General features: G+C 41.5%; 1 protein-coding gene across 4 annotated transcripts in view; it reads left to right on the top strand.

The window, feature by feature from the left end:
• The first annotated feature begins 1,703 nt into the window (after positions 1–1,703).
• LOC137650198 (gametogenetin-binding protein 2-like) overlaps positions 1,704–21,131 on the top strand; it is an 86,419-nt gene continuing 66,991 nt past the window's right edge. Inside the window, exon 1 of one of the 4 annotated variants that reach the window (XM_068383377.1) lies at positions 1,704–2,083. In XM_068383377.1, coding sequence (XP_068239478.1) covers positions 1,994–2,083 — 90 coding nt within the window. In that variant the 5' untranslated portion in view covers positions 1,704–1,993. The remainder of the gene's footprint in view (positions 2,084–21,131) is intronic. The other 3 variants (XM_068383376.1, XM_068383380.1, XM_068383378.1) reach the window with 3 other exon arrangements.

The following is a 21,131-nucleotide window of genomic DNA, read 5'->3' as shown; positions in this document are numbered from 1 at the left end:
CCCAATTACATTACTGAATATAAGGCTAACTTAGAAGATTTTCACATAATATCTTGAGAGTGTCTATAAACTTAATTTGCCGAGTGAGCAGTTCGAAACCAAGAATCACACAGCGAGCGAGGGAAAAAAAAAGAGGAAATAGAGTAACCTTGCCATTGTCAATATGAATGATGCGATCCCAAAAATAATCTGAATAAAATATTGGTAATGAAAGAAAATGTCCGATTTCATTACCACAGGGGACCAGGGAAATGAAACACTGCTCTGTTTAATTTCAGCCTTTCAAGTTCTTAACCGATCACTGACTTTACCCCCGTCTCTCTTTGTCAACGCAATTCCCTAAGCATATAATTCTATAATAATGTTTTAATCTTATCCCTTTCCTTATCTGTTTTAATGTGTTTTCCATGAAGTTATTCACCTAATCGCGAGTTTTCCACTGTTTGATTTAAACAACTCACAACAAACTGGTTAGGACAAATTAGTGAACTGAATTATTGAATTCCAAAAGAAAAGACAATATAATAAAACAGTCACAGTTGTTCACTAGAGTGACTAGAGTATCCAACTCATAAATGACTGAAACAACAGTACAGTGTTACGTTTCAGCACATAGATAGGATTGTGTTTCAGCATATGAAGCGAACGCTCTTCGGTCCTGCCCCCTCGATTTGAATCATTTAAAGACATCAAATCTAACACGATTCTACCTTGCTTTACAACGAAACTTCAAATTCCATTTCTTTTTAACCAACAATAAATCTTTTCCGTAAATCTAAATGCTCTAATGATACTTTCCAGCAGGTGTAAACAACTGAAATTTGAAAGCTCAGGAGTACAGTCCTTCGGACAATTTGCTTCCCTGACAAGTAATTGAGATTTACGTTAAAACATCTGCCAGTTATTTTACTTGGCCCAATCTTGGATTAATGAACGATTCTTTGGTATACCTAAGAATGGTACGATTTTCCTAGTAAATATAAATCGAATCTATTATGTTCCGTCAAGAATAATGATGAGGGCGCGTTCATCCATACCTATTACTCATGGTTTGAATACCATTGCACATTCGCAATACACGCTGTAAGTTGCCACAAACGCCACTTTCGACTGAACTGACTGACCATAAATTTTCACTTCGGCAAATTACTTTGCAAGCAATTGCGTATTCATCATTTATGACGTAATAGTTCAAATCTAACAACCTGACCTTGGGAAGTTGCAAGGTAACTGACCTCTTTTGATTTTGCCTGATATTTAACACCCATCTCGGCTTCCAAAGTTTCCAACGCTCTCGATGACTCCAGGCAATATCCATTCTCCACATTTAACCACTGGAATTGCAATTGCACGCACGCCCATTTTGGCATTAAGATGAATGGCAGTTTAATAGTAATCACCTGACTGGGAAACGGTTGGTAACGAACGACTCTTTTCAACTTTACATTGATAAGTCCAAAGATAATATGGTATATTAGATTATCGGAATGATAAAGTGTATGTGATAAGATATTGTGCAATAATAAATTATTTAATAAATGATTCTTACACAAATAAAATAAGTTTTTCGACGACGATATGGAACTGACCACATCTTTACTGCGCATGCTCTGAACCGGTCTAGAAGTGCATCCGATTGATAAAAGCGAAATAAGACTAATGGATCATTTCAAACTCGCTAAACTTAATTGATAATATTTTTGTAAATGCGAACATTATATTTTTCCATAAATTGAAAACATAAAATGGTAAATTGCAGAATGATATGTAAATTCCATTGATCTGTGACACTTGTTTTTAGGGAAGTCGCACACAGACTTTCCGAACACAGTTGCCATCAACTATACCAATGTGAACGTAACTAAAAAGGTCTACAAAATCTGTTAGAATTATATTCCGCCAATGGGATATCGCTTCTGAATGCTCCGGTTGAGCAAGTGCGTTATATGAAGCTTTCATCTAACTGTGGTGTCAGTCATTAAACGGGCTAATAATGGCCAAATTGGTTGGTGTGTATGACGAGGAAGATGAGATCCAATTGGGAAGGAGACAACTGCCCCTGTCAGTTTACGACAACAAGATCGTAAGTAATTATGTCATTGGCCTCAATAACCCCATTGGTATATGCTATGGCAGCCAATTCTGATTAAAATATTAAAGTCTTCGTGTTTTTTTTTATACCATGGCCTAGGTTAGCCTAGTCACTAGTGCCTTCCTACTAGGCTACTACCCCCGGTGGGCCTCCATTAACTAGGCCAAACCAATTTATTTGTGATCGGATGTTTTCAGTAACGTTGGTCATATGTAACTCAAAACTCTGCCCTACCTATCAAACACATTCTACCAATCTTTTCTAATCTAGGCTATGCCTATCAATTTAATTTTAGGAGGCCTAAACTAGGCATTTGTGTACGATGGGCTAGTTGAAATTTTCTAGCTTTTAAGTTATATTCTAAGTGTGAATACCTTCCAGAAGATACTGCTCCCATGACTAACAATAACTGTTAATTTTCTGTTTGCAATGTGATGGCCTGGAATATTTTTTTTGGGGGGGATATCCCCTGGTCAAGTTGAATGGGTTGGCCCCTCAGACAAGTTGATACTTGGCACTAAGATATTCATCGCTTTGTCCTGTAGTATCATGTATGTAAAGCATTTTTTACTAGCCACCTGTTGAGATACTATTACTCGAGACTTATCTTGTCAGGAGCCTTTGCATATCAACGGCCAGCTCCTCCCGCATGCACAGAAAATAACCTAAACTTCCCCACCTTACCTAACATACAACCGTGTCCTTACCTACTTACTTAACTGGGGCTAACGCCCCCTGCGACCTCCCTTACCCTGACATATTCTTAGTCATACATATAGGTGGCCGCTAACATACATACAGGTACACCCCTCGGGTCCTTTGACTGGCCAGATTGTACTACTTTGGATCCCTGCCTGGTTACAGCTCATTTTTCCTTTGCCTACACATGTACTAAATCCTCTAATAGTTTTGCCTATCCTTTACACGCACACTTCTCTCCTCATCCGCTTTACAATAATAAGACCATAAAACTTTTCTTTACTCATATGGTTAATCAAACTTAATTGGTTATTGGTTACTTTCTACTTGGTAATGGTAGAAGAGACTTTAGCTTTCGGAAGCTGCTCTTCTAGGAGGACATAACCATTGTTATTGTCTCGGGTAATGCTATTGCCTCTGCACCATGCTCTTCAATTGTCTTGGTGTAGAGTCCTCTTGGTGAAGGGTACACTCCGGCACGTTATTCTATATCTTTTCATAATTTCATTCCTCACGAAGCTATTTTCTCCGTTGGAGTCTGTGGGCTTATAGGATCCTACCTTTCCAATTAGGGTTGTAGCTTAACTAGTAGTAATAATAACTGATTCTATCCTTACTTAAACACTAATTTGAACCCCATAACCTTACATGTTTAAGGAAATGCTTTGAATAGTTGTGGCTATCTGTGCAAATAGAAGTATTTACCAATGCAGTAAATGTTGTGATATATAGTTTGTTGGGACAGGTTTAAATTTTCTTATTGCTTGTCAAGTTAGTTTTATTTATGAGGAAGTTGTTTATTTTGGTCTGAGATATGATATGAAGTTAGGGGGCTTTTGTATATCAGCGGCCAGTTCCTCCAGCGTGCTTAAAACATGGACACCAACTAACCTAAGCTTCTTCCCCTCCCCCTAACCTAACTTACACAAGCCCTGTCCTTACCTACTTACCTAATGGGAAGGGTGGGGCTAACGGCCCCCTGCGACCCCCCTTACACTGCCGTAATCTTAAGCAGACATCATACGTACAGTTGGTCGCTATCATACGCACACCCCAAAGTATGTTTTATGATTTGAAAAATATTATGATTTAGTGTTACCTTGCCAGGAGTGAAGCCCTAACATTGTGACTTAGTCTTAGGGTAATCTAAGAATAGGGCAGTTTAAAGGGGGACTGTAGGGAGGCGTAGCCCCCTGTTTGATAAGTAGGTAAGGATACTGCTCCTAGGTTAGGTTAGGTGGGAACCTTTAGTTAGAGGTGTTATTGTGTTTGTTAACCTTTTAAAATGTGGTTTATCAATCATAACTTATTGTAGTTTTACATTCGTTCTTTCCTAATGAACTACAAAAGCTCCATATTGTGTAACTACGTATTTATCTTGTATTTATGTGATATGAGATACTTAATTTTTAAATATATATTCAGAAATCAATGTTTTTTTTCCATTTTATAAAGTTTCTGCTGTGTCCAGTACAAGTTTGTTCCTATACGGTAGCAGGATGTCAGAAAACCTCAAATCAATCAATCCTATACGGCAGTAGTTATACTGTTACAGGCCGCTCTCGCGAAGAAGTTTTTAGTCCTCAGTCGGTAATTTTCTTGGGGCTACTGCGTATGTGTGCATTATTTGCTGGCATGATTTCTTCATAGTCAGCTTAAGAGTCCATGGAGCAAGGTAATGATATAGCAGCATAAGTTAGGTTAGGTGGGATCTCATTACTTCACATACACACTTTTAGGAGTGTTTTCCTGGTCCTGTCTCGCATGGAAAAGGCCAGCTGCTTGTAATATCCAGAAGATTTGTTTGGCTTATACATATTTTAAAGTACTTACTGAATCATATAGCATAGCACTTAAAAAAACAAAGTCTTCAACCCTTACAGTATATCATCAGATCTTATGTCAAATTGGGTTGTTGTTAAAAAGCTTTAGAACCCACAGTAAAATTGCATCTTTGCTCCGACCAACTTGAAACCATCTAAAACGAGTGGCATGTCGATATGATTTGTTGGCCACACAATGTCCAACATTTCTCGTAAATATTTTATATACAGTATTCAGTTCTAGTAACTTGGCAAGTTGTTGCACTTACATTATGAATTCTAACTTTAATAGGTAAGAGGTACAGTAGTACAGTAATCCATTTTTAGGGTGGAGCAAATTTTATCAATCTTGTTGCTGTTTATTATTATTATTATTTTTTTTTTAGGGTATGTTGTAAAATAATCAATTATGGTAGTAATAGAATTAGGGTAGAATGTATGGCTATTTGTGTAGTGTATTCTTTGCTTTTGACAAGGCCATGAATATACCAAAATGATGCTAATTTGTTTACCCTTGTCTTGCTTGAAAATGGTCTGGCCCAATTATTATTATTATTATTATTATTATTATTACTAGCCAAGCTACAACCCTAGTTGGAAAAGCAAGATACTATAAGCCCAAGGGCTCCAGTAGGGAAAAATAGCCCAGTTAGGAAAGGAAAGGAAATAAGGAATAAATAAATGATGAGAATAAATTAACAATATATCATTCTAAAAACAGTAACGGCGTCAAAACAGATATGTCCTATATAAACCATTAACAAACGTCAAAAACAGATACAGTGTGTCATTGTTATTGTAAGCTTATATTTATGCCAAAATTAGGGTAGTATTACTTCCTAAAAGTATACTTAGTAAAGTATCTCATCTAACATTACATTTCAAGATTAGCAACTTAGTATCTCTGAGTTTTACAGGGTAGCTTAAGCCTAAGATACTATTATAAAGTGGGTGATCAATTTAATCCTAATACTGTACAGTAAAATTATTATTCTCTTATGGCTACTGGTTCAGAGGATATTTGTAAAATTTAGGTAAATATACGAAAATTAAATTTTCAATATTAATCTTACCCGATGATCATGTAGCTGTCAACTCCGTTGCCCGACAGAAATCTACGGTCGGGATACGCCAGCGATCGCTATCCAGGTGGGGGTGTACACAACAGCGCCATCTGTGGTCAGGTACTCAAGTACTTCTTGTCAACAAGACCTCAATTTTTCCTCTGTCGTGCCGCCGGCAAGACCTACATGGATACGCTGTTGATTTTGGAGTCTTTTGTTCACGTTTTGGTGATGTATTTGCTCTGAAGTTTAGCCTTCGCTGTTCAGGAAGCTTTATCCGTAGCTTAGCAAGCTTTTGGAATTAATTTGATTCATTGGTTAACGATCTTTGCTTAATTTTGGAATTCCCCCTTGACTACCTCTAAATTCAAGATGTCTGACCATTCCCAAGTTCCTAAATACAGGCAGTGTAGTGTTAGGACTTGTACTAGGCGTCTTCCGAAGGCCTCTATAGATCCTCACACCGTATGTTCCAATTGTAGGGGAAAATCCTGTCAATTGGAAGATCGATGTGGGGAATGTGCTGGGCTTTCGGAATTCGATTTTAATGAATTCGTCAGATATGCACGTAGGTTAGAGAAGGAGAGAGATAGGAGGAGTTCTTCTCGCTCTGTGGATTTTTCCTCTCCCCATGCCCCTCAACCTTTTCCTTCCCCTGTGGTGGTGACTCCCGAACCTGCTACGAGTGCTCAGCCTGCAATGGCTGATATGTTGCGTGCCATTCAGGCTCTCGGTAAGAAGGTGGAGTCGTTGGTTAGTGACCGCAATCAGCTCTTTGCAGATGTCAGAGAGCTGAAAGCGAAGAGTGCAGTGGGAAGTGTTAGTGCTAGTGATGTGCATAGTGTCAGTGTCAGTGTTGCGCATGAGGGTACATCTGTGCGTGCCAGTCGTCCTCCCAGTCCGGGACCTCTTGCAAGCTCCCAAGCCCAGGGGAGAAGCAATGTCGAAGGACCAAAGGGTTCGGCAGGCCTTGATCGGCGCACGGATGTATCCTCAGTGGTTGTGGACGTATCTGCTAAGGATCGTCCCATCCACTTACAGACGAATGAGCCCTTACATTCCTCGTCTGTGGAAGAGGTTTCCAGGAGGAAACGGTGGACCAAGGTCTCACGACCGCTCAAACGTAAGGTCCCTTCCGAGCTAGTCCAACGGCCCAGGTGTAGCCACTGGGTCAGTTCGGACTCGCCGCAGTCATCTGATGACTGCACACCTCCCAAGAGAGGTAGAGTGGTCCCTCAACAGGCCTCTGCTCCATCTGTTGTTGCTCCAACCACAGTAGACCCTAAGTGGTCCATGCTGCAGACTATGCAGTCTCAGCTTGCGGCATTTATGCAGGAGTATCATGCCGAGAAGGTTAACTCCTCTCCTGTTAACCTACAACCCGCAGAGGTTGTGCGCTCAGCAGATACTGCGGCTGCCTGCTCCCACACCCCACCTGTGAGAGCTCCTCCACCGATGCGCAGTCCTCACTGCCAGACACATGTTCTTGCTGCACCATCTGCTAACATGCGTGAGCTGCCGCATCAGGAGTTGCCGGGTTCCAGCACTATGCGGCATTCTCCTCAGCCCATGCAGCATGCTCTGCAGACCTTACAGCATGCTCCGCATACCATGCAGCATGAGCCGCATACCATGCAGCATGAGCCGCATACCTTACAGCATGCTCTGCATACCATACCGCATGCTCCTCAGCCCACCGCAGACCCTCCCACACACCAGCCCTCTGCTTTTGTTATTGCCAGCTCGCAGACTGTCCAGCAGAGGCATGATGATGGATCCGCAGGTACGCATGCACCCGTTCTGCAGGATTCAGCCGTTCAGCTTGCTGCTCTGCCTTTGCCACTCACAACTCAACTTTCGGATGATGATGTATCGGAGGATGAAGCTGCTCATCTGGATGATCCTCACTCTGATGTTGAAGGACACAAGTCTTCGCCACCCTCCTTAGACTTTCGCAAAGTCCTTGCTTTGTTCAGGGATTTGTATCCTGAACACTTTGTGTCTGCAACCCCTCGTTCTCCTCCCTCCGAGTTTGCTCTGGGCATGCAGTCTGCTGCGCCTGCCTTCACCAAGCTTGTTCTCGCCAGATCATCAAGGAGAGCTTTGAGGGTTATGGGGGACTGGTTGCATTCCAAGAAGCAACTGGGAAGGACCTCTTTTGTGTTTCCTCCTCCCAAGCTGGCTTCTAAGTCGAGCGTCTGGTATGCCACGGGAGAGGAACCTGGCTTGGGGGTTCCTGCCTCTGCCCAGGCCGACTTCTCAAGTCTGGTTGACTCTCCCCGCAGGTTGGCTATGAGACGTTCGAAGATCTGCTGGTCCTTTTCCGATCTTGATCATATGTTGAAGGGAGTCTTTCGTGCCTTCGAGATATTCAACTTCCTCGATTGGTGTTTGGGAGCCTTAACCCTGGATAGGTACGGTCCTCGGACACCCCTTTAAGGGTATACTCGGACGCGAACGACCCCGACGCCAAAAAAAATTCTTGAAAAATCAGTTTTTGCAGTAACCTCCTTTTTTCTTTTGCCAAAAAAAACTTCAATGAATGCTTAAAACAACTGTAAAGATAAATACTACTCATCTGCAGAAAAACTATTTATTATAAATATTTTAAAAAATTAAGTAGAGAAAAAAAAAGACCTGACATAAAAATTCATAAAAAAAAAAGTTTATACATATATACACAAATCCTTTTAGGAATTGATTCTTGAATGTTTAGGACACATCTTGATGTATTTTGGATGAAGTCAGACCCATGGAGGTGAAGATCTGAAATGAGAAAAAAGGGTAACTTTTTTTGGCCAAAAAAAATTGTCCAAATTTCATGAATTTTTTTGGGTACCCAAATGAAATAGGAAGTGGCTAATTTTTTCAGGGAATAAACATATGTTATCCTAAAATAGAAATATGTAAAAAAATCTTCATTATTTTGTAAATTACATTTATATCAGGGGCCATATCTAAAGGTAATTTTTTGAGTACTTGGAAATTTCGTAAAAAAATACATATATTTAATATATAATATGATATTTATGCAGGTAAAAATATACCAAAATATCACAAATTCTATAGGGAACAAGAATATATATAGATAGGGCAGCTTACGCTTCGGATATGTCCACAAAATGGCCGCCAACCACACTGACTCAGACTCCCTAATCTGCCACTTGAAATGTAGGAAGGGTATGTCAATTTCAAGGTGTTATTTACTAATCTAATTATTATTGGATATGCATAAAAATTGTATGGTGGGTTGCTGGATAATTGTCAATTATTTTACGACTATAAAATTAAAATTCTGACCCAAAAAATTTTTTTTGAAGGGAAATAAAATCGAAAAAAAAAATGTAAAACAATATTTTAGCTAAAAAAATTTGATGATATTCAATCAAAAAAAAAGTAAACAAAATTTTCCGACAAATAAACATCTAGAGGAATCATTACTCTGTGATAGTTCCTTAGTACGTAGTAATTTTGAAAGAATTGGGAAAAAACGAAAAAATGGCAATCACCGGAAAATCGAACACATACCTATATATACGCCATATCTGGCTAAAAAAAAGATAGGCATGGGTAGCCAGATCATCTAGAAACACTTTCCAACACTATAAAAATATAAGTTTTGCGACACTACTTGCCAATTCCTTACGGTAACATGACTAAGCAAAAAAATGCAAAACAAATAAAAAGGGGGCACTCGTGGAAAAATGGCCATTCTAATATACGGCATTTCAGAAAAAAAAAATTTCAGCCACGTGCTAGGCAAACCATCAAGGCATATTTTCCGACAAATAAACATATAAATGAAATATTACTCTGTGATAGTTCCTTAGTACGTAGTAATTTTGAAAGAAATGGGAAAAAACGAAAAAATGGCAATCACAGGAAAATCGAACACATACTTATATATACGCCATATCTGGCTAAAAAAAAAAATAGGCATGGGTAGCCAGATCATCTAGAAACACTTTCCAACACTATAAAAATATAAGTTTTGCGACACTACTTGCCAATTCCGTACGGTAACATGACTAAGCAAAAAAAATGCAAAACAAATAAAAAGGGGCACTCGCGGAAAAATGCCCAACATTCTAATATACGGCATCTCAGATAAAAAAAAAAGACATGCACGTGTTAGCCCAACCATCAAGGCACACTTTCTAACACATAAACATGAAAAAAAATCAATAATATACGGCAATTCCTTACTACGTAGTAAATTTTTACAAATATTGAAAAAAAACAGAAATTGGCAACCGCAGTTAAATACCCAATATACCAATAACTACGTCGTATCTGACAAAAACAAAATCACGCATGGGTAGCCAGATCATCTAGACACACTTTCCAACATTAAAAAAGCAAAAGTTTTACGACACTATTTCGCAATATCTTACGGAAAAATGACTTGGCAAAAAAATTAAAAAAAATTAAAAAGGGACACTCGCGGTAAAATGCCCGACATTCTAATATACGACATCTCAGATAAAAAAAAAGACATGCACGTGTTAGCCCAACCATCAAGGCACACTTTCTAACACATGAACATGAAAAAAAAATGAATAATATACGGCAATTCCTTACTACGTAGTAATTTTTACAAATATTGAAAAAAAAAACAGAAATTGGTAACCGCAGTTAAATACCCAATATACCAATAACTACGTCGTATCTGACAAAAACAAAGTCATGCATGGGTAGCCAGATCATCTAGACACACTTTCCAACACTAAACAAGCAAAAGTTTTACGACACTATTTGGCAATATCTTACGGAAAAATGACTTGGCAAAAAAATGAAAAAAAATGAAAAAGGGGCACTCGCGGTAAAATGGTCCTCGTGGTGATGAACGACATTTTAACTAAAAAAAAAAACATGCACATGGTAGCCAAACAATCCACCAAGACTTTCCACAACTGATAACCTATACAAGTTGCACCATTCTACGACAATTTCATAATACGTAATAACTTTGATAATTATGCAAACTACCTCAGAAGGGTAAACTCGGACGCGAACGACCCCGACGCATCTCAGAAATCGGGGAAGGAGTACAGCTACAGCAATGCACATCTGGACACTACTAGAGCGTGTAGGGGAGACACCTCCTGCAGGTCGATCACCCACAAATTCAGTCACAGGGGTGAGTCACGTGAGAAAAACCTGTTTTTTTTTTACGCTCGGGGTCGCAAACGACCCACCGTACCTATCCAGGGTTAAGCAGGAAGACTTCCCCTTCAGATAAGGACTCGGCCATGCTGATCATGTCTAGCATGGACAAGGCAATTCGGGATGGGTCTGGTGAACTTGCGGCTTCATATGTATCAGGAGTCCTCAAGAAGAGAGAACATCTGTGCTCCTTCTTATCTGCTGGTATCACTCCAGAAGTCAGAGTTGCTGTTTGCTCCTCTCTCCAAGTGTCTGTTTCCGGAGGAGTTGATTAAGGGGATGGCTGCCTCTCTTATCCAGAAGGATACTCATGACCTCATGGCTTCTTCTGCACGTAAGGCTAAAACCTTACCTTCCGTGCCTAGACCCTTCCGCCCTATAGCAGTTGATACACCTGCTTCTAGGTTCATCCCGCCCTTTCGTGGCAGAACCTCCAGCAGAGGAGGTACCCGTGCAGACAGTCACCGTGGCAAGTCCAAGAAGGGTTCCAAGTCTGCAAAAGGCAAGTTTTGACTGCCTTCCTCTCCAGACAGCAGTAGGAGCCAGACTCAAGACCTTCTGGCAAGCTTGGGAGAGCAGAGGTGCAGACGCTCAGTCTGTGAAGTGGCTAAGGGAGGGATACAGAATTCCGTTCTGCCTCAATCCCCCTCTAGCTACATCTCCCATCAACCTCTCTCCCAACTACAAGGAGAAGGACAAGAGGCTAGCGTTGCAACAAGAGGTGTCGCTCTTGCTACAAAAGGAAGCAGTGGTCATAGTCCGGGATCATCAATCCCCGGGCTTTTACAACCGTCTCTTCCTGGTAGCCAAGAAGACAGGAGGTTGGAGACCGGTGCTGGACGTCAGTGCTCTCAATGCTTATGTCACCAAGCAGACGTTCACGATGGAGACGACGAAGTCGGTCCTAGCAGCGGTCAGGCAGGAGGATTGGATGGTCTCGTTAGACCTGAAAGACGCATACTTTCACGTCCCCATCCATCCAGACTCCCAACCTTTCCTAAGATTCGTCTTTGGAAAGGTTGTGTACCAGTTCCAAGCCCTGTGCTTTGGCCTAAGCACGGCACCTCTTGTGTTTACGAGACTGATGAGGAATATTGCGAAATTCCTTCACTTGGCAGACATCAGAGCCTCCCTCTATTTAGACGACTGGCTTTTAAGAGCTCCCACAAGTCGTCGCTGTCTGGAGAATCTCAGATGGACTATGGATCTGACCAAGGAACTGGGCCTCCTGGTCAATTTAGAGAAGTCCCAGCTCGTCCCATCCCAGACCATTGTTTACCTGGGTATGGAGATTCAGAGTCGAGCTTTTCGGGCTTTTCCGTCGGCCCCAAGGATCAACCAAGCCCTAGAGTGCATCCAGAGCATGCTGAGAAGGAACCGATGCTCAGTCAGGCAGTGGATGAGTCTAACAGGGACACTTTCATCGCTGGCCCTGTTCATCGAGTTAGGGAGACTCCACCTCCGCCCCCTTCAGTATCATCTAGCTGCTCACTGGATAAAGGACATGACGCTAGAGACGGTCTCAGTTCCTGTTTCCGAAGAGATGAGGTCTACTCTAACGTGGTGGAAGAACAGCATTCTTCTCAAGGAAGGTCTATTTTTAGCTGTTCAGACCCCCGACCACCGTCTCTTCTCGGACGCATCAGACTCGGGCTGGGGTGCGACATCGGACGGACAGGAATGCTCGGGAACATGGAATCAGGAGCAAAGGACACTTCACATCAATTGCAAGGAGTTGTTGGCGGTTCATCTGGCCTTGATAAACTTCAAGTCCCTCCAGCTAAACAAGGTGGTGGAGGTGAACTCCGACAACACCACAGCCTTGGCTTACATCTCCAAGCAGGGGGGGACTCATTCGAGGAAGTTGTTCGAGATCGCAAGGGACCTCCTCATTTGGTCAAAAGATCGAAAGCTCATGCTGGTAACGAGGTTCATTCAGGGCGATATGAATGTCATGGCAGATCGCCTCAGCCGGAAGGGTCAGGTCATCCCCACAGAGTGGACCCTTCACAAGAATGTTTGCAGCAGACTTTGGGCCCTGTGGGGTCAGCCAACCATAGATCTGTTCGCTACCTCGATGACCAAGAGGCTCCCATTGTATTGTTCTCCGATTCCAGACCCAGCAGCAGTTCACGTGGATGCCTTTCTGCTGGATTGGTCCCATCTCGACCTGTATGCATTCCCGCCGTTCAAGATTGTCAACAGGGTACTTCAGAAGTTCGCCTCTCACAAAGGGACACGGCTGACGTTGGTTGCTCCCCTCTGGCCCGCGAGAGAATGGTTCACAGAGGTACTGCAATGGCTGGTCGACGTTCCCAGGACTCTTCCTCTAAGAGTGGACCTTCTGCGTCAACCTCACGTAAAGAAGGTACACCCAAACCTCCACGCTCTTCGTCGGACTGCCTTCAGACTATCGAAAGACTCTCAAGAGCTAGAGGCTTTTCGAAGGAGGCAGCCAGAGCGATTGCCAGAGCAAGGAGGACATCCACTCTCAGAGTCTATCAATCTAAATGGGAAGTCTTCCGAAGCTGGTGCAAGGCCAATGCAGTTTCCTCAACCAGTACCACTGTAACCCAGATTGCTGATTTCCTGTTACATCTAAGGAACGTTAGATCCCTATCAGCTCCTACGATCAAGGGTTACAGAAGTATGTTGGCAGCGGTTTTCCGCCACAGAGGCTTGGATCTTTCCACCAACAAAGATCTACAGGACCTCCTTAGGTCTTTTGAGACCTCAAAGGAACGTCGGTTGTCCACTCCAGGCTGGAATCTAGACGTGGTCCTAAGGTTCCTTATGTCATCTAGATTTGAACCGCTCCAATCAGCCTCTTTTAAGGACCTCACATTAAAAACTCTTTTCCTCGTATGCCTAGCAACAGCTAAAAGAGTAAGTGAGATCCACGCCTTCAGCAGGAACATAGGTTTCACATCGGAAACGGCTACATGTTCCTTGCAGCTCGGTTTTTTGGCTAAAAACGAGCTTCCTTCACGTCCTTGGCCTAAATCGTTCGAGATCCCTAGCCTGTCCAACTTGGTGGGGAACGAACTGGAGAGAGTACTTTGCCCAGTCAGAGCTCTTAGGTACTATCTAAAAAGGTCAAAACCTTTACGAGGACAATCAGAAGCCTTATGGTGTGCTGTTAAGAAGCCTTCGCTACCAATGTCTAAGAACGCAGTTTCTTACTACATCAGGCTTCTGATTAGAGAAGCTCATTCTCATCTGAAGGAAGAAGACCTTGCTTTGCTGAAGGTAAGGACACATGAAGTGAGAGCTGTGGCTACTTCAGTGGCCTTCAAACAGAACCGTTCTCTGCAGAGTGTTATGGATGCAACCTATTGGAGAAGGAAGTCAGTGTTCGCATCATTCTATCTCAAAGATGTCCAGTCTCTTTACGAGAACTGCTACACCCTGGGACCATTCGTAGCAGCGAGTGCAGTAGTAGGTGAGGGCTCAGCCACTACATTCCCATAATCCCATAACCTTTTTAACCTTTCTCTTGAATACTTTTTATTGTTGTTTTTGGGTTGTACGGTCGGCTAAGAAGCCTTCCGCATCCTGGTTGATTTGGCGGGTGGTCAATTCTTTCTTGAGAAGCGCCTAGGTTAGAGGTTGTGATGAGGTCCTTTAGTATGGGTTGCAGCCCTTTATACTTCAGCACCTAAGAGTCGTTCAGCATCCTAAGAGGACCGCTACGCTCAGTAAGGAAGACGTACTTAATAAAGGCAGAGTAATGGTTCAAGTCGACTTCCTTACCAGGTACTTATTTATTTTATATTTGTTATTTTGAATAACTAATAAAATGAAATACGGGATACTTAGCTTCTTTGTTAACATGTATGCTGGTCTCCACCCACCACCCTGGGTGTGAATCAGCTACATGATCATCGGGTAAGATTAATATTGAAAAATATTATTTTCATTAGTAAAATAAATTTTTGAATATACTTACCCGATGATCATGATTTAAAGGACCCGCCCTTCCTCCCCATAGAGAACCAGTGGACCGAGGAGAAAATTGAGGTCTTGTTGACAAGAAGTACTTGAGTACCTGACCACAGATGGCGCTGTTGTGTACACCCCCACCTGGATAGCGATCGCTGGCGTATCCCGACCGTAGATTTCTGTCGGGCAACGGAGTTGACAGCTACATGATCATCGGGTAAGTATATTCAAAAATTTATTTTACTAATGAAAATAATATTTTATAGCCAAATATAGAAACCATATATTTTTCCTACTCTCTTGTGTTTTATCCATTTCTGATCATATACTGTATATTTGGCCAAACCACCCATTCATGAGTTTTCTCACTTCCCCCTTTTATGAAAACAATTATGGCTTTTGGTTGGGGAAACGCTAAAATAGAGTGATATGCAGCGATAATAATTGTAAGAAATGCATGAGAGACACAAGATAAGTAATTGCAAGGATATATGGTTCATGTAAGTGGCTGGAAATTGAAGTATCATAATTACTTATACAGTAATACGTATCGTACTCTTCAGTTTTTGTTCCGCCGTGGATCGCATTGCTGACAAAATAAACATAATTCCACTGCTCCTCTTCTAGCAGTCGGTACATGGATGTACTGCACATGCCATCCCCATGGGTCACTATTGGAGTACTGTATCATAATTACTTATAAATTATACCCCACTCCTCAAATGAGTTTTGCTCTGCCTTGGCTCACTTCATTCCCAAAATAAACATAATTTTACTGCTCTTCTCTTCAGGCAAGCAGTACAGGGATGAGATGTTCGGAAAGGCGAGCGTTTTCATAATAATCAAATACTGAAATAGATGAAATTATAGTAAATTTTGAAATATATTTCACTGTACTTCCCTCTTCGAGACGTTTTCTTGTGACAGTAGTCATGTTGGAAATGAAGAGAAGAGTGGTAAAAAATGGCTATTGTAGAACATTCGGAAACTTGCTAATAAATATTTAAAGTTCCTATTTAGTTAAAAAAACCGCCTTATTAATGTCATTGCAAAAACTCGGAAAGCGATTGAAACCACATACTGTATGCGCTTCATCAGTCTTCCAAAAGTAAACAATGGACTTAGATTCCGAAAGTGTTTTCATTTCAATCAATCGATACATAGGTAATGTCCTAGGCCCCATTAATCATAAAAAGGAAAATTCTAAAGTAGTCAACATCCATCCATTCTTTTTAGCAAATTCCCTTTTCCCTAGAAATTGATGTATCGTATATTAACAAAATTTTGTAGGTGTAGCCAAAGGTAAGCCATCACAACACTTGTCATAAAGTAAATGGTAACATGTCAGTTTTGCTAAATATGTACTTTTTGGTTGATTAATTGATAAATTATAGGGAAACTAATGGATATTTATAATCACTAGTGGAATTTATGGTATTAAAGAAATTAAAGTAAGGCCTATATTTTCTATTATCAGTGCTGCACATAGTGAAATTGGGATGATTCTATTGATGTATGTGTCCCTTCAATGTCAGACTTTGTCACTCGAGGTTAAGTAGGATGTGGTACTTTTTTGAGTTACGATTTCAATAGGCAATGTTGCAAACTGGATACTCTGCACAGCAGATATTCGCTTTCTCGGTATTGTTCTCGCAAGTTGCTGATTTGTCTAAAACATTAGGTATAGGAAAAAGTTTACAGTATTAGAATTTTGTGTCTTATTTATGATTAAGATAAATCCTTATACAGTAACTACCACTGCCTGGTTAGTTAAGCAAATGTGGGAGTATTCAACCCTTCCTGTAGAGTGAGGGTGCAGATCCCTTGGTTAGGTTAGATTAGGTTAATACCCTATGAATTCTTGGTATCACCAATTCCATGTTTTTATAGCGGAGGTCATGGTGTCCTAGGTTAGGTTAGTTAAGGACCAAATCAGTTCATTTTGTGTTCCTCAGGAGTCAGTACTTCGCGGTTTAGTTATCACAGTACTACAGTATTTCGTTTAGGGGTCAAGAATCATTAGTGCCTTAGGATTGCAGTGTTCTTTGACATCAGAATTCAACTAATAAAAGCTGGATTGAATCGCTAACCTAATTACAGTGTTGACCAAGTTAATTGCTTGAGGCTCAGAAACTGAATTTTAGTAATGAAATTGATTGCCTATGTTTGTATTTGCTTTTATCTTAAAAACCTAAAATTTAAATTTTTTTGTTTTTTTTTCACTATTATAGCCATACCTTCCAAGGGGGTATTGTGTTTATATGGCAGTGTATGGCACTTAGAGAGCTTGAGGATGCTAAATAGTAGTAATGGCTATTTCAGTCTCAAGGTCAAAACATGTTTTTCAGTCTTTAGATCAATACATGTTTAGCTTTTTCTTGACATCAGGCATGATGTAAATCTCAAGTGAGTGTCGAAATGATTTTATAATTGAATTCCTTTTATATCTACGAATCTCACCTGAGGTTCATATTGCTGACCCACAATCTGATGGAGGTAGGATAGTGAAGAAAAGAGCTACCCAGTCTAAATGAATTTACATATACCTATTAGCTGAGTCTCCTCCAATAAACTAACAAACATAAGCTAATAAACAACCAAAAGTTAGCAAGTCTCGCGTAATACCTCGTAAATCCAGATTGAGAAAAATTTAGTATTAAATACCTGTGCATATTCACCTTGGAGCACTCAAGCCTCGACTGAGGTTATTCTAAGATTAAGTGCATCTGTGAATGCTCACCATTAGCAGAGTTTCCACACTTTTCGTTGTCTACCGAGATGGCATTTGAGGACAACACAAGTTTATTGCACATGTCCACCCATTCTAGGGTGCATTCTCTTTCATATGAACAGTAAGAATATCTACCAGTCCCAAAATGGAGCACTAGAGATTGCATTACTACCAGTGAGTACTTTACTTATGACTCTCGTGCACTTGACTTGGCATAGGCGGACTCCCCACACATGGCACGCACTATGGATCACAGGTACTTCCTTTCACGCGCACCCAGCGAGCAACATGTGCATCAGTTCAAACTTGATAGAAGTTCCAAAGGCACTCACCATATAGGTTTTTTCCCTCTCATGGGGATGGGTCTCTGGATCAAGAAATCCCTTCCAGAAGTAGTGGCAAGTTCACTGCATCATACATGCGTCCTATCATAGAGGTGCAATCACCTCTCAGAGCACACTCGCCTCTGTGTAAGCACGGACCGAATCATACACTGCCTGGCAATAGCAGACACACCCCCTCAAAGGAGCTTGCGCAGACTGGGTAGTGCTCTTCAATGCGACACCATTAGCAACGCTGATCTAACCTTAAGGTAGACCATATCCTGCAGACTTTAGTGTGTTCTCATCGCCAAGAGCACCCACTTCTCATGGCTCACAAAACTTAAAAGATAATCTCAGTGTTGAGACAACGTAAGAGACTATCCTAAGATCTCTTCTGCCCAGGAGCATTAAGAATATGTTCACCAAAATAAGAGGGAGCAACATCTTCATAGAAGACTTCGCCCAGATCTCGTCTCGTCTTGTCTTTTCACACTGTGCAGTCTTGTCCATCCATCGAGACTCTTCTTGTCAGCAGTCTCGTCTCGCCCTTCAGACTCGTCACGTCCAGCTGGCTCCTCTTGCCAACAGATTTGCCTCCCCCAGCCCTACTCCAGCTGCACCATCAGTTCATGATAGCCCACGTCCTCCTTCAGTTCGTGACAGCTGCTGTTCGCCATTTTGCTAATCTTGAGTTGTTCCAACACGAATACTTACCTCGAACTACTTTCTTAGGAGTTATCTGTAATCTCCTCTCTACCGACCAGAGTTTTGTGGATTGCCAGGTCGTTATTGCCAGCGGCAATCACCGATTGGCGACAGAGATTGGCAATCACCAGCTTGTCCACCACCGATCAGTAACTCACTGCTAGCCGTTCACCAAGTCGTGATCCTAGATCGTCAATTCACAGTTTGCTAGCTCGCTGTTCGCCATTTGCCAGCTCACCGATTGTCAGTTCGCCGATTCACTGGCTTGATGATCTCAAGCTACTCACTGATCGCGCTCGCTGTTCCCTGCGATTAATGTTCGCCAGCTCGTTGTTTGACGGCTCACCATGCGACAGCTCGCCGTTTGCTTGCTTGCCGTTCGTTGTTTTCCGTCTCGTGATCGTCACTAAGCTACTCAGAATTGTCACTAGTCGACTCTCCTCTAAGTTGCTGTTATAACCAGAAACCACTTTCTGCACCTAACAGTTTTGCTTATGAATACTTTGCCTTCCGTGGTCAAGTGACTGGAGTCCCTCTTCGAAGAGTACTCGCATCTAGATGACATAGTCTTCCCATATCTCTTTTGGGCTTATGCTATTTTGATAGCCCTCCCACGTAGAATTGAAGGATTTCCTTCTTTGATCCTAACCTAGCATTCTCCATCGATGACTGTGGTAATGCGGCCACTTAATACCCCTCTCGCCTTTTGTTTTATTTGTTTCTCACAAACAGGGTTTCTTTGGTTCTCGAGGGTTTCTTTGGTGCATCCTCTCAATCTACGGGGATTTAGTTCTGTCTAATGCGACAACTATGGCAACTTAGTTGCTAAGGTTCCAGTTAATCCTGGGATGGGCGACTTACTGAGAACACCAGAGGTTGTCGGCATCTTGCGTTCTCCCAGTCTCCGTTGGCCTATGTGCCCTCTAACCTTTGTGTGAGCACTTTCAGCCTCCATCCATGGAATCCTTTCCCGGAGAGAGATATTTCCTCAACCCTTCACTAGACTCGATCTTGTTTATGGCTTTTCATTATTGGACGGAGAGGTATAACAGTTCAATTTTGTTGGGTTCCAGCACATGTAGGTGTGTCCGGGATTGAGAAGGCAGATTCACTGGCTAAGGAGGCTGCATCCAAGTTGCTGCCAAGAAGGTATCCCATTCCCTGTAATGATTTCTTACCTGACATCAAGAAATTGGTTTGCAATAAATGGCAACAGCAATGGGATAGTCAAGATGGCAATAAAATGAGGGAAGTAACAAATGACATATCTCCTTGGAGGTATAATATGATGCCCCGAAAATGGGAGACGTCTCTTTGTCGTCTCCGTATTGGTCACACTCGGTTGACACATGAGTTTCTGCTGAAGGGCCAACACCAACCGTATTGTGACAACTGTTTAGTACCTCTAACAGTAAGGCATTTGTTGACCGAATGCCCCAATTACAACATCTTGCGGAATAAATATTTGTTTGAGGCTCGAGGTGAGGGTGGCAGGTTCATCCTTGCCAAGATTCTTGGAAATGATGTGTCCTACCATGCAAGTGGCATTTTTAGATTTCTTTCAGAAGCAGGTCTTCTGAAAAATATTTAACTTTTATGACATTCAATATTTATGATTTTAATTGAATACTCTTTAATTTTTTATTTTATTTCATTTTTTACTTTTGTATACATAAATTAAATGTTACCGGCGTCAATGACCTTATTATTATTATTATTATTATTACTTACCAAGCTACAACCCTAGTTGGAAAAGCAGTATGCTATAAGCCCAGGGGCTCCAACAGGGAAAATAGCTCAGTGCGGAAAGGAAAAAAGGAAAATAAAATATTCTAAGAAGAGTAACAACAATAAATATCTCCTATATAAACTATAAAAACTTTAACAAAACAAGAGGAAGAGAAATAAGATAGGAGAGTGTGCTCGAGTGTACCCTCAAGCAAGAGAACTCTAACCCAAGACAGTGAGAGGCTATGGCACTACCCAAGACTAGAGAACAGTGGTTTGATTTTGGAGTGTCCTTCTCCTAAAAGAGCTGCTTACCATAGCTAAAGAGTCTCTTCTACCCTTACCAAGAGGAAAGTGGCACTGAACAATTACAGTGCAGTAACCTCTTGGGTGATGAAGAATTGTTTGGTAATCTGTGTTGTCAGGTGTATGAGGATAGAGGAGAATATGTAAAGAATATGCCAGACTATTCAGTGTGTATGTAGGCAAAGGGAAAATGAACCGTAACCAGAGAGGAGGATCCAATGTAGTACTGTCTGGCCAGTCCAAAGATGCCTGTAAACTTTAAATCATTCATTCATTCTCAACTAGGGCAATGACACTCTTACGTAGCCAGAGCTCTCCCTTGACCGGCCTTGTTCGAATTGGATATCTTCCTTTCTTATACTCGAGTGAGGTTTTTCAAGTAATGCAAAAGCCCTCCTACGAGTTCGAAGTACTCTGCTAGTTTTTTCGCTAAGGACATAAAGTCCGCATCCAGGTGATGAGCATATTCTCTTGTCTCTGACATCCTCCTTTGGTAGATGGGAAGCTGTTCTCTCTTTACCCTCCCGATTAGAACATCTGGTGTTATGGGAA

The sequence above is a fragment of the Palaemon carinicauda genome, chromosome 11 (assembly GCF_036898095.1).
Source record: "Palaemon carinicauda isolate YSFRI2023 chromosome 11, ASM3689809v2, whole genome shotgun sequence".
NCBI lineage: Eukaryota > Metazoa > Arthropoda > Malacostraca > Decapoda > Palaemonidae > Palaemon > Palaemon carinicauda.
Note: the sequence above shows the minus strand (reverse complement) of the source record. Positions and strands in the feature narration are given on the sequence as shown.